The 16,468-nt window shown below is 47.2% G+C and overlaps 2 protein-coding genes across 3 annotated transcripts; one reads left to right on the top strand and one right to left on the bottom strand.

Moving 5' to 3' along the window:
- The first annotated feature begins 290 nt into the window (after positions 1-290).
- Positions 291-11,513, top strand: LOC143376011 (atrial natriuretic peptide receptor 1). Its single transcript, XM_076825792.1, is given in 19 exon segments — positions 291-390; positions 796-964; positions 4,297-4,462; positions 5,036-5,110; positions 5,366-5,645; positions 6,607-6,716; positions 6,792-6,980; positions 7,040-7,260; positions 7,677-7,916; positions 7,977-8,097; positions 8,179-8,387; positions 8,457-8,607; positions 8,746-8,905; positions 9,395-9,591; positions 9,671-9,837; positions 9,956-10,102; positions 10,163-10,355; positions 10,664-10,937; positions 11,150-11,513. Coding segments are annotated over 19 exon segments (3,456 nt in total). The 3' UTR covers positions 11,437-11,513.
- An 11-nt stretch (positions 11,514-11,524) lies between these two features.
- Positions 11,525-16,356, bottom strand: LOC143375695 (zinc finger TRAF-type-containing protein 1 homolog). 2 transcript variants are annotated; one of them, XR_013086954.1, is made up of 6 exons: positions 15,954-16,356; positions 13,240-13,478; positions 12,950-13,161; positions 12,521-12,681; positions 12,234-12,378; positions 11,525-12,150 (listed from the first exon to the last, which is right to left on the bottom strand). XR_013086954.1 is itself a non-coding variant. In XM_076825071.1 (6 exons), the coding sequence occupies exons 1-6, from the start codon at positions 16,185-16,187 to the stop codon at positions 12,123-12,125; spliced, it is 1,077 nt and encodes a 358-aa protein (XP_076681186.1). In that variant the 5' UTR covers positions 16,188-16,353; the 3' UTR covers positions 11,525-12,122. The 2 variants fall into 2 exon arrangements, 1 of the variants encoding a protein (XP_076681186.1); XM_076825071.1 differs by having other exon boundaries at positions 12,234-12,436; positions 15,954-16,353.
- Between the last annotated feature and the right edge of the window lie 112 nt (positions 16,357-16,468).

Below are 16,468 nucleotides of genomic sequence, written 5' to 3' on the forward strand. Positions count from 1 at the left end.
ATTGCACGCGGGCAAAGGAGGTGTAAATCTGTCGCGCCGTGCCTGAGGAATCCAGCGGACGATAGGAACCAGGGCCGGGGGGAGAGGGGTTGAAAGCGCGCGATGGCGATCCGTATATAAGGGTGAATCTTCCTCGAGGAAGCTCTAGATGTGTTCGAACCGGCGGCCCGTCACGTGATCCACTTCGAAAACCTCGCGAGCGCAAGGTCTCCTTGAAAAGAAGGGAATTAAAAAATCTAGTCGCCCTCATGGAACCGTACGCTCGTTCTTAATACAATAGCGAATAAGGGATGGAGGGTGCTCCGCACAGACGCGCGCTATCCGTCGCCACGGACCTCCTGGTAATTGCGATGGTTTCTCAAACCTTCTGCTCCGTCAACGTTCCGCCAGGTGAGATGCACCCCTATTTGATTCTTAAGCACAACCCCCTGAAACAGCGCGAAGTGGCGCGTTCCCGTGGGAATCGAGCGGAAGCTGCCCGGCTCAGTGATTTCAGACTGCTTCGCGCGACGATGTAAATCGCGACGCGGCGTCCAGGGTCCCTTCCGTCGACCCTTTTTCGGTGTCGCGGGGCAGTCGCGCGTGCGAATGAAATAATCGTAGCTTCTGCGCGATTTCACCCGCCGGGGCTAACAGAACGATCATTTCTACCGGGCTTCGGACGCCAGCAGCGCGGCGACGTGTCTAAAACGCGGGCGCTCCACTTCTTTCGTAACCACCCCCGTGGATTTCTCCCCCCCCCCCCCCATAAAATCGCGCGAGGCTCCTCGTTACTGTTTCGCTGTCGTGATGTAGCGTACCGCGATAGCTACCCGAGGATCTACAACGTCGGCGTCCTCATGGCGTCCCACCTCAACAGCCCGTTCGATCTCGAGAGGTGCGGGCCGGCGGTGGACCTAGCCTTGGCGGAAGTCAACGACTTTTTGAACGTCCACGACGTGCAATTGCGCAAGGTCCAAGGAAGGTACGGCAAAGAGATGCTCTTTGTATACTCTGTCCTTGGTTTTTTTTTTTTTTTTTAATGCTGCTGTACGGGGAAGTTTGAGTTTTATGGCTGGAGGGATTGTTGAATGGACAGGTTTGGGGAACGGAAAGGGCGACGGCGGCTGTCCTAGATACGCGGATGGGACGACCCTGCGTCAGCTGAGTCTGTCTCTGACCACCGCGCTCCCATTGCTTCCATGCCGTTACATTAATTCAATTGGACAGACGTTTGCATGAGAGCAAAATATGGGCATTCGATACACGCACGGGGTTTGAAGGGTATTCCTATTCTAATGCTGAAGAAATGAAGCTGGTTTAATATGTTGTTTTGAGGCGAATACTCACACTGGGATGCGCTGGAATACCTGACAAGGGAACATCCCTAACCCGGAAATTCAAAAAATTGTGAAACTTCGTGAATATGTAGGGAATTTCCCCCTGATTACAACGGAATTTTTGTTTGCTGCCCAAATTCACCCTAAGGGGGTGTAAATGACCTCTGAAAATCTGGTTATTTTCCGATTTTCTGTTATAACTCGTGAACTGTAAAATAATTTTTTTGCCTAATGATAGATCTAATTAAAAGAAGTAACTTTTGTCTGGAAAGTTTTTTTCTATCTCTTATATTTCGCGAGTTATAACACAAAATCGGAAAATAACCGAATTTTCAGGGGTTAATTTCACCCCCTTCGAGTGAATTTGGGCAGCAAACAAAAGGTGCGTTGTAATCAGGAAGAAATCCCCTATATATTCATAAAGTTTCAGAATTTTTTGAATTTTCGGGTTCGGGATCATCCCTTGTGAGTTAGAGAGGAGTGAAATGGGTGACGTGAATTTTCTTAAATGGCCCACGTGAAGTCTACCAAAAAATTAGGACACGATAAAGGTGTTTGAAATTGAGGGGCTCAGTGGAAAACAGGCACCTACCACATATGCATAAATTTTCGTTTCTTAAGGGGGTACAGGACAATTGAAATTTCGAAAAATCGATTTTTTTATTACTATTAATTCTGAAAGTGTCATCCTTTGTGAACATTTACAAGATAGTTTCACGAGGTAATTCGAATAATTACGGAAATTATACTCTGAAGCTGTTTATCTCGAAACTACGTTTTTAAACACCGTACATCACCGTGTACATCATAACTTTTCAACGAATGAATATTTTCACTTGAAATTTTAACTGAAGGTGTAGAATTCCTTTCTCTATAGCGTGGAATTTCCGCATCGACATTGGATGTTTGTAAAATATTTTATAAACGATTAAACACGATTTTCTTCCGTACAAATGTGGGAAAAAATTGATTCGTCTGTAACTTTCACAATTTTTGTTTAAATTCGCTAATCAAGTTCCATGCTGTAGATTTTGGTGTAGAAATTAATCACCGCAAAGCATTTGGCTTTCAGATGATTGGTTCACCTGATACTGTACACCGACTACAGCTACGCACTACGCAGGACCATCTTCAGCGCTTAATAATTTCAACAAATTTGCACATTCCGACAATTTTTTTTTTGGCAATTACCCGGAAACGCGTCCACGATAAACTGTGAATAGTACGGGTATAATGATTACTTGGTACCTAAGCAATCCGACACAAAAGAAACCATCAATTTTACGTGTCCAATGGTCCTCTACCCCCTTAAGGATCCATAATTTTCTCCAAGAAGAATTACACATATTTTTGAGAACTTTTTATTTTATAGAAATCCATGAACTTTAAACAATACACTGTGATATTTTGAATAATACATGAAAACAACAAATACGAAATTTTTTAAAAAAAAAATCATGAAACGTGGCATGTGCCTGTTTTCCACTGGGTCCCTTACTGCTTGAATTTTTTTACGAACCACAAAGTATGTTGTGAAAAACGTAGTGTCAATCTTTAAAATGTCATTATATTCTCAAAATTCAAAGTTGTATAAGTCTGATGATTAACTTATTCATTAACTATTGGTAGCAAAACCATTCTTGAATCTTAATATACAAAGCAGAAAGTGTTTGCGTGTTTGCCAGCCGCCTAAAAACTTTCGAACGCTAAACAATGTTAAATGTGACAATTTAAACAAAAAAAAAATGTATAAAATCCGAATCTAAATTTCGGGCGCAGCCGAGTGGTAAAGCTAGTACAGAATAAACCTAAACAAGTATATATACAAAGTTTCAAACTGCTACGCGTTATGATTTCTTAAAAATAAAAAAAGGCCTGAAAATCGCCTTAATAGCCGAATACCCCCATGGAACGACGATGGCGCCGTGTCCGCGGCAGCAGAGCTTTATAAATATCTCTATTAACCGATCGGCAGTAGTAACGACGTGTTCATTAAACTGACCTTGCACTGGGGTGTCGCCGAAGCAGGGTCGATAATGGTCAATTTCGTGAGTGAATCCCCGTGGAAATAAATCACCCGCGATTTGCGATGCCGGCCACTCGGGCAGTTCGCTGCTTAATTTTATCCCGGCTGCCCCGTCGGGCGGGGGTGGAAGTGTCGCCACAGTGTCAGATTTATGAAATCGTACCCCAGCACGCGATTCGGCAGAGAGGGCTGGCAAGGGCAAGGGATGATCCACAGGTCCCCAGATACATTTCCTTTAAACGCGATCGCGCGGACAGGGGTGAATACATTACGGCCCGATAACGAAGGGCGAGGAATCGTCTTCGGGGGTAATTCCCCGCGCGCTGGTCAGCGTCCAATCATTGCCCATTCACCGGCCGCGATTAATCTATCATTACGCCAAATTGTTATTTACAGTCGAAACGCACCCTGCACCCCTGGCAATTATCGATCGCGGGGTGTTGCAGGGGCTACGTCGCGATCGACTCCGAGTATCCGCAGATTCTCTTAGGACATCGTAACGCTGGTATCACGCCCCCGATCCCCGTGGCCCGGTAATTCGATCGCAGCGCTGTGTTTGCCATCGCGGGGAACGCGATCCATCCATCAAATCGTTTGCTCCCGTTCCTCCGCCGGTATCGGTCGGCTGCCGATGGCCCATTGTCCGTGGCCTCCTTGCTTCAATCCCGTCGCCCAAAACAAGGGGGATCGATTCCTGCCTACCACTCCTACGCGGAACACGTGGTGCTTGTAAAAGATTGCGCGCCCCGGACGAGGAAGTGGTTTGCGGCAAATATTGATAAAGGGGGTCGCGCGTCCGAGGAAATTCTTTCCTCGTGTCATATTTTACGTCTCCCTTTACGGCCGAAATCACACCGAGGTTTCTGTTGTCTCGCTGGCTTTGTCAACCGGGTTACGCGCTCGCGAGTCTCTCCTTGGGCTATTTGACATGGTTGTTACCCATTTCGGTAGTTACCCATCGTGCAGCGGGGCTACAGCACCGGGCCTGGCGGCTGACATGCACTTCCGGGACAACGTGATCGCGTTCGTGGGACCAGCCTGCGCCTTCGCCCTCGAGCCTGTCGCGAGACTCGCGGCTTATTGGAACACACCCATTATCACGGGGATGGGTGACCAAGTAGGAATCACAGAGGCTATTGCGGCGACTATCCGCGCCGTGATTCAGGCGAGCTTAATCCGGAGAATTTCACAGGAGAAGAATTATTGGGTTCTGATTGAAAAACTGAGGGTGACCTTGAGGACTTTGAGAAAAATAATTTGAATAATTAAGGTGGTCAAGTTACATAACCCACCCTGTATGAGAAGGTTACCTGGAGCACACGTTTTACACGAAGTGTTTTTATTGTTATTACGTCCCTTGGCTGCTACTTAAATGGGTCCCAAGTGTTAAGCCGGGAGTCCACCTAGAAGCTAAGCTATGCGATGCTACGTTTTAAAAAAATTAGCTTCGATACAAAAACACAGAAGCTAAGCAAAACGTAGCAAAGCATAGCATAGCTTAGCTTCCAGGTGGATTCCCGGCTTTACCATACGCGCCGCATAGGTGTCGGGGGGTAAGGTTTAAAAGACGCGGCTCTGAAGTTAAGAAACTAGTGACGAACTCCGCCCTGCAGTTCCACACTCGCTGTAATCACGGGGCCGATAGTCGCTAGGTGACTCCGCGCAATTTTAACACTTTTCGCCGATCAAGCCACCCTCGGAAGGCGAGCTGTCCGTCACGTCGGGCATCCTGGGGAGGATCAACAAATGGAAGAACGAAAGCTCGGTAAGAAGACACCACGCAGCTACCAATTAGTTCCCTCCGTCGTTAGCGTGGCACCTAGCCGCGCTAATCGACGTATTTCCGTAATTACCTTGGCGCACGTACGATTCCCTTGGAGGAAAGAACACGAGAAGCTTCGCCTCGTTCCTCCCCTGTATTTATGGCTCCATTAGCGCTGTTAATTAGCCGCGGCCTTGTTAAGAACACCGCGTGGCGAGGGGTTTTCACCACAGGCCCCTTAATCTCTGTTAAAAAAAGGGCATCTTCAAAGACAAGACCAAGTACCCGACCCTCACGAGGATGTCCTACTGCCAGTGTCGGCTGCGGCTGGTCTTCTCCAGCATCTTCAAGGAGTTCGGCTGGTCCCACGTCGCACTGATACTGGACAGGTCGGACTTGTTCTCGTGGACGGTGGGCAAGAACCTGGAGTACGGGCTGCGCAAAAAGGGGCTGCTGAAGTTCGTGAAGGAGCTCGACGGAAACTCGGAGGACGAGCCTTATCACTTTTATTTGCGCGACGCTAGTATGTACGCCAGAGGTAAGGGGTACTTCGAGCTGAGAAATGAAATTGGGCGAGGAAATAAGAAGAAAATGCGGTAGAAGCTTCGCTTCTTAGTTATCAGTGTTTAAGTATCCTGAGGCGCCTGAAGCACGGCCACTCGGTGAACAGCGGTGCGCAGTAACGCTTCCCGTGGCGACTGTGCGCAACTCAAGCGCCGGGTTGCCGTGCGCCAGGCGCTCCAGAATACTTAAACACTCAGGGGTTGAAACGATTCCCAGAATAACTGTTTCAAACTATTATATATCGCTTCTGACTGAAACAGTTATGAAGAACCGATATTCTAAATAACTGTTATAAGGAACCGAAATTTCTGGCTATATAGTTTTCGGTTCTGTAAGTATTTTAAAACGTAGGATGACAGAATGAAAATGCGATGTATAGTTGGAAGTTGCTCTGCAACAATTTCGGTATGTATACACAATTTGTACTTTCTTTAAATTTTTAGACACTTAAGGGGGCACCCCACATTAATAAGGGTTTAACTTAAACGTAACTTAAAAAAAAAATTATTTCAAACTACTTTTGAGAATCAATTTATTCTTCACAGATTTATTACATAATCATAATTTAAAAGGCGCTTACGTATGGTTGAGGCGAGCTCAGCCCATAGCGAGAGTTTACTGTATAACCGATATATAACCGTTACGGAACCGATATAATATCGGTTCTGTAGAACCGGAATCGAAACCGATATAGGCCAGAACAGTTTTCACTCGTAACTGTTTCAAGATTATTTCGGTTCTCATAACTGTTTCGAGAACCGAAACCGATATCATAACTGTTTTCAACCCCTGTTAAGCACTGATAACTAAGAGACGAAGCTTCTACTGCAATTTCTTTGCTCTCGATTATCTCCTTATGTCTTGTTAATGCAAAAGACAGTTACGAAGAAATTCTGAAGGTAGACAAAGTGTTTATATCCCGCCATTTTGGACAGTGCTGATTCTCAGCGTCCGCGGTACTCTGGTGAGAAGATTCATGCTGGCTGCTCATGACTTGGGGATGACTAGGGGGGATTGGGCGTTCCTCGACGTGGAAATCTTCCAGGTGAGCTTCCCTTTTCCTCTATACAGGCACTGTCCGAAGTTCTTCCATTTCTTGGAACCGTGTTCGAACGACTAGGGGTCCTACTGGGGTGACCACGATTGGGAGGTGGGCGACGAAGACGACGCGGTGGCTAGGAAGGCTTACGAGTCTCTGCTCAGAGTGTCCCTTTTGCAGCCGACCAGCCCGAGGTTCCAGGACTTCGCCGAGTCCGTTCGTCAGAGAGCGCAAACCAATTACAGTTACTCGTTCTCGGAAGGGGAAGAGGTGCGTGTAACTTAATTCGTAATCCTGAAGGCGAAGTGGGCTCCGTTCGAAACTTCCAGGTGAACTTCTTCATCGGCGCTTTTTACGACGGCGTCTACTTGCTCGGGATAGCGCTGAACGAGACCCTGTCCGAAGGGGGCGACATCCGTGACGGCATGTCCATAACCAGGAGGATGTGGGACAGAGACTTTGATGGGATTACGGGGCACGTCAGGATAGACGACAATGGCGATCGTGACGCTGACTACAGTATCCTGGATTTGGACCCCATCACTGGAAGGTCAGCGGCAATTAAGCTCCTTCCACTCCGCTGCCATGCTAATCAAGCCCCATTCTCCGCGAAGACGCGGCGGGAATTTTAGTTAGCCAGCCCCTGGGTGGCACCAATGTACACTCGGTCCGTTGAAACGCGAGCAATTAGCGTTCAGCAGTGAAATTACAACTGCGATCTGATTAAGGTGGTATTCCCACTCGCACGGAGATCGATCTTTTCTATCACATTCACTTAAAATTCATAGTTTTAAAAATGGCCCCGCTGAGGTACCAGGGATCTCTTAAAATATTTGAGCTAGGGAGCACCAAAGTGAGCGTTGCGCAATGGGATGGAAATCCCCAGGGAGTTGATAGTGTCCACGTTTCCACCTCGTGAAAATATTCCCGATTGGGGGTATCCTTTTGACGACTTGGAATCGTTAGGTTCGAAGTGGTGGCGCACTATCTGGGCCTGAACCGGGAGTACAGCCCAGTGGCTGGTAAGAAGATCCACTGGCCCGGAGGCAGAGAAGGTCCTCCGGCTGACGTTCCGGAGTGCGGCTTCCTTGGGAATGACCCGTCCTGCACTTCTAGAACCGAGGCGTACACTTTCGTGGCCTACACGAGCCTAGCTCTGGCTGCCTTCTTGCTCGCGGCTGTCGCTGCCGCCTGTGTGCTGTACAGGTGGGTAGCTGCTCTGTCTGTGCGTAGACCTCTGCTTATAGAGGCGCGATTCTGACGCAGGCACTTGAGGCTAGCCGCCGATCTGAACAACATGTCCTGGAGGATCAGGCCCGAGGAGCTGCTCCTTGAGATAGGCAAGCCGTTCTCGTCCAAGATCAATCTTCACCAGGCGATATCCGAGGTGAACGTAAGTTCCGCGTGAGCAAAGCCCGAGGTGGGTGGCTGGGGTACGATTAGTGGGATTCTTGTCCTGTTGTGGCAGAATTTCGGACTGGAGCAGCGAATCCGCCGGGGGTCTCAGCTGAGCTGCGAGTCCCTGCCGCCCACCACTGTGTTCACCACGGTCGGTATTTACAAAGGGGAGAGGGTGGCTATTAAGAAGATCACTAAGAAGAAGGTGGTGGATATCACGAAGAAGCTGCTGTGGGAGATCAAGCAAGTGAGGGATGTCACTTCCGAGAACACCGTCAGGTATGTGCTGTACAGGTGTTCCGAGTGGATTCACTTGCGATTGGAGGGATGAATTAAGATCGGTCGTAGATTCATCGGTGCCTGCCTCTGCTCCCCTTCGCCCACGGTTCTGATACTTACGGAGTACTGTCCCCGAGGGTCCTTGAAGGACGTGCTCGAGAACGAAGCTATCAAGCTGGACTGGAACTTTCGGATGTCCCTGATCCACGACATCGTCAAGGTAGAGCAGGTGCAGAGTTGATGCGTTCGTTTTAAGGACGAATTCATTCTTGTATATCTTCGGTGAATGGTGCTGCTGCGGTACGATGATTCTGCTAAGAATTCGCAAACGCAATTGGATGCTTTTGGGATTCCACAGGGGATGTCTTATCTACACACCAGCGAGGTCTCGGCACACGGGAAGCTTCGATCGTGCAATTGCCTGATCGACGGACGCTTCGTTCTGAAAATCTCGGATTTCGGACTGAAGACGCTCACGACACCCTCTGACTTGATCATGGACGATGTTTACTATACCAGTATGCGGGAAATCAATCCAGCTTCTTATTTCTATTGTTCTTATTTTTTTACTTCTATTCCTTCTTATTTCTGTTCGCCTTATCTTCTTATTTTTTATTTATGATCTTATCTTCTCACTTCCACTTTTTATTTTCTTATTTCTATTCTTCTTATCTTTTTATTTCACTTCTTCTTATCTTATTTCTATTCTTCTTATCTTCTTATTTCTATTTTCCTTGCCTTCTTATTTTAATTCTTCTTACCTTCTTATTTTAATTCTTCTTACCTTCTTATTTTAATTCTTCTTACCTTCTTGTTTTAATTCTTCTTACCTTCTTATTTCTATTCTTCTTACCTCTCAATTTATATTCTTCTTAGCATCCCATTTCTTATTTTCTTATCCCCCCATTTGTGTTCCCGCTTCACCCAAATTTAAGGTTAACCGATCCCCACTGTTTCAAGTATTTCTCATTCCATTTCAATGAATACTCAACACGCCCCACACTAAGAACCTTAACCCAACCCTTTCAATGATCATTTACCAGAGTTGCTTTGGATCGCCCCTGAACTCCTGCCGCTGACAGTAACGCCAGGAAGCGCGGCGACCCAGAAGGGCGACGTCTACAGTTTCGCCATCATCTTGGAGGAAATCGTGGTCCGCGGTGGGCCGTACGAGACGGTCAAATCGTTCGTCACCCCCCAAGAGGTACTTCTCTGCGTTCACTCATACGATGATCCATTCGTCCACTCACTTGTACCATTCACAAATCTTCATTCCCACTAAGATCGTCAGCCGCGTCGCGGCCACCGAGTCGCCGCCGTTCAGGCCGGAAGTCACGCCGAAGGACTGCCCGCCGGACATCCTCTCCTTGATGGAGAGGTGCTGGAACGAGGTGCCCGAGGAACGGCCAACTTTCCACGCGATTCGCGGAACCATACGTGGCATTATGAAGTAAGGACTCTCTCCTCAAAAAAACACCAATCAAATATGGAAGAAAAGAACCGCTAGAGAATGTTTTTAAAAGGCTCGCTGAGCAAGCAGCCGAGATATTGATCCATGGATCTTCCAGGGGGTACTGCGAGAACCTGATGGACGATTTACTGAGGCGTATGGAGCAGTACGCGAATAATCTGGAGATGCTGGTGGAGGAGAAGACGGAGCAGCTCAGCCTGGAGAAACGACGAAGCGAGGAGCTCCTCTACCAAGTGCTCCCGAGGTAACAGGGCGATGATAGAATTAGCGTTGCTTTAAGGTGAAAGTTTGATGGACCTCGCAGGCAAGTGGCGTGCCAACTAATGGCTGGGGAACTGGTGCAGCCGGAGCAGTTCGAGTGCGTGACGATTTACTTCAGCGACATTGTGGGCTTCACGGCACTTTGCGCGCAGAGCACCCCCATGGAGGTGGTGGACTTCCTCAACGATCTCTACAGCACCTTCGACCGTATCATCGAGTTCTACGACGTCTACAAGGTAAGACGGAAAGCAGAAGACAGTAATGGCTAGTAAATAGCCTTGGACCGGGGTGGCTGAAGATTAATTAGGGGGATAAAGCGATGACCTAATGAAGATCTAAGAATCATCCTTATCCATCACAAGGGGGGCACCGGGTCTATTTTGACCCGTCCTCAACATTAAATCACAAGTGTGACTGGTTCTCGGAGAGGATAAGAATTTTAGATGAGCTTGGATCAAACTGCACCTGGTGGCCTTTCAATTATACTCTCGGAAAGCTTCCCTACTGTCGCAGTACTGATTAACGAGCTTCGATTACTGTATAGGTGGAAACAATCGGGGATGCGTATATGGTGGTGTCGGGCCTGCCGGAAAGGAACGGTGACGAGCACGCGAGGGAGATCGCTCTGATGACCCTAGCGATCTTGGACTCGGTGAAGTCCTTCACCATCATGCACAAGCAGAACGCCCAGCTGAGCGTGAGGATTGGCGTGCACAGCGGGCCCGTTTGCGCTGGCGTCGTGGGCCAGAAGATGCCACACTACTGTCTCTTCGGCGACACGGTGAACACTGCGTCCAGAATGGAGTCTTCTGGCTTGCGTGAGTATTTCAAGATAGTCTGAGCTTCTAGTGATTGGGATAGCGAAGACTTTATCGCGTTTCCTACGTGAAAGAATGGAACATGAAGTGAGAAGCTAGTAGTTTGTGTATTCTGTATTGGCCTGTACTTACTGGCCACTGAGTGTCTTGTCTCGGAAAGTTCTTAGAATTGAAGAAGCATTAGAATATTTACTTGTATTTCTATGGCGCAGCACTACGCATCCACGTGTCAGAAGCTACGAAGTGCATCCTGGACAAGTTCGGAACGTTCGACCTCGAGCTGAGGGGCGAAGTGGAGCTGAAGGGGAAAGGAAGAGTGACTTCTTACTGGTTGAGGGGGTGCTCGGAGCCAGATCCCAGATTGCCGTCACCAAAGTATCGCAGACACAGCGTCAGCTCTCCGGAGAACAACCTGAACCCGTTGATTTTCCCTCCGAACAACAGCAACGGGCCAAAGACTAACAACAATACCTTTATCAACTTGTCGGAGCTACAATAGAGCGTGTGGGTGTGATTGGTTCTCGATGGGTCCAGCTGGCGGACGTCATCGGAACTTATAACGCGGCTTGGACTGCAACACTACGGAGTCATAATTATAATAAATTTATTTATATTTCTTCTATTACAATGTGTCGATTCAGGATCTTACATTAATGACATGTAATTTATATATTTATATAAATAGAAGAATCTGTAATAGGCTTTTGTCGGCAGACACGTGTATCAACTTGGCGTCTGATTGACAGAGCACGGACTATTGGGAGAAACGTAATCTTCGTTCGCGCAGACAGGCACAATTTAATACACTTGCCTAGCAACAATAAATCTACGTAAAGCTTGATCGTTTTAGTTGAAAATGGTTCAGCGACGTTACCGAAAGAAACCTCAATGAAACTAGATGTTACTGTCTGTCTGTATATTATTCGCTATAACTTCTGCGCCGTACTGTTTCGTATCAGCACACAGTATACATTTTCTCCGAGTGTATGTGTGTGAGTGCGCGTGTGTGTCGTGTGTGTGTATAGACTACAGCAGAATTAGCATCTTCGTTATCGTTACAAGTTATCGCTACTATAATTGATTATAAACCTCTGTGATCTATGCACTTATCACTGTTAAATCTAAAAAGTTGTGTCAATAACTCATCTGTCGTAAAACATTGACAACAGTAATTGCCGTGTCACACTACTTGGATGCCAGGAACATTATTAGTCTGAAACAGAAAGATGGCATGTACAAGTCGAAGGCACGCTAATAAAGTTCTGTCGCGCGAATCTGCACGCTTTGCCTCCTCACCTGAAACTAATAGCTCTCGCAGCAAGAAGTCTATTGCACTCTGCCGTATCAGGTAAAGGTAAAGGTAAGTAAGGGCTTTCGTTCTCTTGGTCGGTGAATTCGAACTTGTGAATTCTTGGTTGTACTTTCATATCTCCGAAGGGTCCTTTTAATATCAAATAATAAAGCGGTAATGGGTATGTTGTTTTTGTTTTTAAGATCAGCTAGAAAAACGTTGCCATTGATTAATCGTCCCCTCGAGGCACCCGCGACCACGCAGCCTCGACTGTAAACACATAGCTACGTACTTGGTAAGTCATGTCCCTCTCTGAACTCTGGGTAGGATCGCGCTGGCTGTTGTTGATCCTCGCTTTCACAACCCACTGATTATTAAACGCCGAGAAGCGGGAGGTTTCGTAAAAGAGCTTGTGCACAAACTCGTCGGTGCGATACGGCTTCATCTGTAAATCTATAAACGACGAAATTCTACAGATAGATTACACCCATCGCTGTCGAATGCATCTGTTACAGAGAATGACAACGAAAAGGGTTGAATATAACAATCAACGATTCAGTGTTCCAAATACTTCAGTAACACGGGAATCTAAGCAAGTGAAGCTATTTAGTGAAATTGTCTGGTGAAAGGGAACTGTTCCTGCCGCCGCTAGACGAAGCAGAAAGCAAAACGTTAAACGAGATCTCGAGTACACCTTAATACAGAAGAAACTGATACAGACCGTTGAATGTGATTTTCTCGTAGGACAAAAGATCAAAGACATTGTCATACAGCCTACGTTCTTCCAGGGTACGGGCATCAATTTCGCGCAGGGCCTCCATCACGTCCGAACCTGAACGATGAGGATGCACGCAATGCTCTTCGTGCTCTGGACGTTCATGGTTCGGCCCGCGCCAGGGGCAGCCGATTCTACTGTATTTGCAGCTGGATATTCTATCGCACAGACAAAAGGTACCGCATCAGTAACGCCACTTCGCCCCATCCGCCTCCCTTCTTCCAGCCTTACTTTACCTTTCTTCGCACATTGTCTCTTCGTGGCGCTCCAAAGAGTTTCGTGGAAACTCCTTGGCACAGTACTGACATTCTGCTGGCAACTCGGACACCGCCTTCTCAACTGCCAAATTTCGAGACGGTGACGTTCTGCTGATTTCGATTCTGCAGTTGGGACACGTTGCCATTTCATCTCTCAGCCTGGCATCTGCGAGGACATGAGTGAAGCAACCGGCACACATCAAGTGTCCATTTGTACACTGTGAACATTGTTGCAGCATGTATTACTAGCATTCTCAGCTCGGGGGCAACGCTAAAAGATAATCCTAACACCGTTGATAATTAACCTCGGGAGACATTGATTCTTTATCAATACAGACTGTTCAGTAGGAACAAGAACGCTTGTTCTTGGTTAACGAGTATCGCAAGCTCTCACACTATGCTCCTTCCGTATTAACAAACATATACAACCCTTCCAACGACATTCACCAAACTAGAATACCAAAACTAATTCATCGTCACGTGTATTACCATGATTTTGATGTTTTTTTTTTTTCTAAACCTGAAACACAAAATCGTAGTAGCGCTATTAATAATTCAAGTAATTCATTTCCAAGAGCGGCCGGCTCAAAAACAATACGGATATCGTCGTTAATGCTGCCAATATCGATAATAGAAAGGAGGAGAGAAGGACAGTGATGCGTGGGATAAGTGAAAAGGGGTGTCGAATGCGAAATAACTAACTAATAACCTTTAACAGTATTTATTTTGTTTAATGCTTCTCAACTATACATGTTACACAGATTATCCGGAAGTACGCTTTCTCTCTCTCACTCTCACTCTCTCTCTCTCTCTCTCTCGCTATTAATAATAATTGATAGACATCAATTTCGCATGGGTCTACAATAACTTTTCCTAGTAACTAGTTTCCTGGGCATCTCCTCCGTCACCTCTTATAATAAACACAATGCTTTGGAAGGATATTGTTATATTATGTGCTATGTAGATTAACTCTTCACCTTTCTAATCAACTATATCCAGATACCAGCGAGAACGTGAAGTTAAAGTTACTTGTGCTTATAAAGCCCAAATGCTTTACGTAGGGTCTACGAGCTCACAAATGCACGGACACAGCTCGTGTACCGCCAGGAAATAAAGAATGGCACATAGCGCACTGGACCGGTGCGCCGAACAACTTACATGTACGCGCCTCTACTGTGACTGGGGGGGGGGAGAGCTAAGTGGATTAAACGCAACATTCTTCCCATCGTTTATACAGTTAATAAAACCACTGTATTACATATATTCCTGTTAATAAAATTCAGAAACGAATGGCTAAGAACGAAATATAATAGTACAGGTGGACTGGAATGCTACAAATTTAATAATAGGGGGGGAGGGGCTTCCGTAAATAAACATTGCTAATGAATGGGGCCACTGCTTCAGCATGCGTACATACAATAAATCTCTTTGGCGTGTCAACTGTATTCGTTCCTCGCGCATTGCCTAGTGCTCACACGGACGTACATCACAGCGAGGATTACTTTACATGCGTGCGCGAACATAGTCGATCGCAAAGCCAAAATTCCGTCTGAAAGAGTCCTGCTGCGACGCATATTAAGTACGGCAATGCGTCTTTATTATAAGTCAGAATTCTCCGGGTCTCGTTGATACATGTAAGGGAAGCGTTTCTTATTAAGATCCATGTGGCCACCTACCTGCGCTCGTTTCGTTCCCTTAAAGAAAGCGGCGTTGGCGATTTCTTTAGACTTTAGCGACAAAGGTTCACTTAAATACTTATACAACTTAAACCAAGGCTAGGTATAGTACAACTATCCATCTTCTTGCAATGTCAGAGGGGGGGGGGGGGGGGGTGATGGGGCACAAGCTATTCGCGATCGGCGAGAGAAAAGGAAGGCAAGACAAACGGGCAGAGTGAGAGAGAAAGAAGTTTAACAACACAGAAACGGAGTATTATTAACGGTCATTGTTAACTGATCGAAAGTTCGACTTAATCAGAGACAAGATTAAACCCAGCATACCCAGCAGCGACATATAATAAACCATCGTGTACACCAATTATCCATCGACACAATGTCGTGTGTCTTTCTACGATCGGAAACATCGGGCGCACCCCGCCCGTGCGGAAGTCCGATAGTCACCTATGTTAACCATTCGGGCCGAACGCCGATGGGCGTTCACCGCACGGCACTGGGCGCCCAGCGGCGACCATGGCAAATAGTTAACGGAACATATGAATTTAAAAGAAAAGAACAAAGGGACAACGATGCACATTCCTGAAGGAACACCGACCGGGGCTGTGCTGTACGGTAGCTTAAGCTACGTATGAAACCGTGTCCCAAATACGCTCCACGTAGGGGAATTCGTCATTGGCCAAGGAATACCCGAAAACGACTGAAAACCGAGTTCGCGCGATCGTCCGTAAACTGTGACGGTGCGCGGTACACGATCCAGATAAATTTTATCTAATATCGCTCATACTTATGTAGCTGTGTGTATGTGTACATACGGTATATACGTGTTGCAGCGGGGAAGTCACCCATCGACCTCGGGTGAAAATGTCGGATGGGAACGACCATCGAGCGTATCAACGACCGACGATGTTTATGTCGTGGGCGACGCTTGTCGGGACAGCGTAATATAGCTGGCACGCGATAGGAATCGCGCGTAATGCGGGAATAGATCGGAGGGGCGAGATGTAAGTCGGGACTTACCTGATAGACGGCCGCCTTGGGCAGATCGAGGCAAACTGCGCAGCAGAGGATGCCGCCCAGGCGGTGCTCCAACTTCTGCTCGGCTTTCCCATCGCTGCGCGACACTTTGCGACGCTTCTTGTCCGGCTCCAGGAAGTCCTCGATTTTCTCGAGGTCGTCGCGGATCGGGGTGGCCGACGGGGCCTGCTCCGAAACGCTACTCGACGATGCAGCTTCGTTACTCGGGTCCGCCATATTGATTGTTTTGATTTTTCCTCCGCCACGAGCCGCGAGAAATAATGCGCAGATGTCAAACGCGGACCCACCACGCAATAGCCGCCTAGATAGGGGCGACCGCCGATTCGATACCCGGACACCCGTGATTCTATCGAACCGGTCGATGCATTCGCTCCTGGATTACCAGCGGGTGTAATGGTTAGAAAAACCGGGAGGGGACTGAGAAGTCGAGCGGCATTCGTGCGCTTACATAGCAAAATTGTATCGCGCTTGGAGAGGGAATTTGAAAATTCGGAAGT

The sequence above is a fragment of the Andrena cerasifolii genome, chromosome 13 (genome assembly GCF_050908995.1).
Source record: "Andrena cerasifolii isolate SP2316 chromosome 13, iyAndCera1_principal, whole genome shotgun sequence".
In the NCBI taxonomy this organism is placed as follows: domain Eukaryota; kingdom Metazoa; phylum Arthropoda; class Insecta; order Hymenoptera; family Andrenidae; genus Andrena; species Andrena cerasifolii.

Bases quoted from the DNA above. Each gene is read 5' to 3' on its own strand.
- LOC143375695 (XM_076825071.1), bottom strand. From the start codon at position 16,187: ATGGCGGACCCGAGTAACGAAGCTGCATCGTCGAGTAGCGTTTCGGAG. The intron at 12,682-12,949 runs GTCTGTATCAGT...CGTCGTTTATAG, and splicing joins CGAGAAAATCACATTCAACG to ATTTACAGATGAAGCCGTAT. The intron at 12,151-12,233 runs GTGAGGAGGCAA...TTTCTGTTTCAG, and splicing joins GCGAGAGCTATTAGTTTCAG to ACTAATAATGTTCCTGGCAT.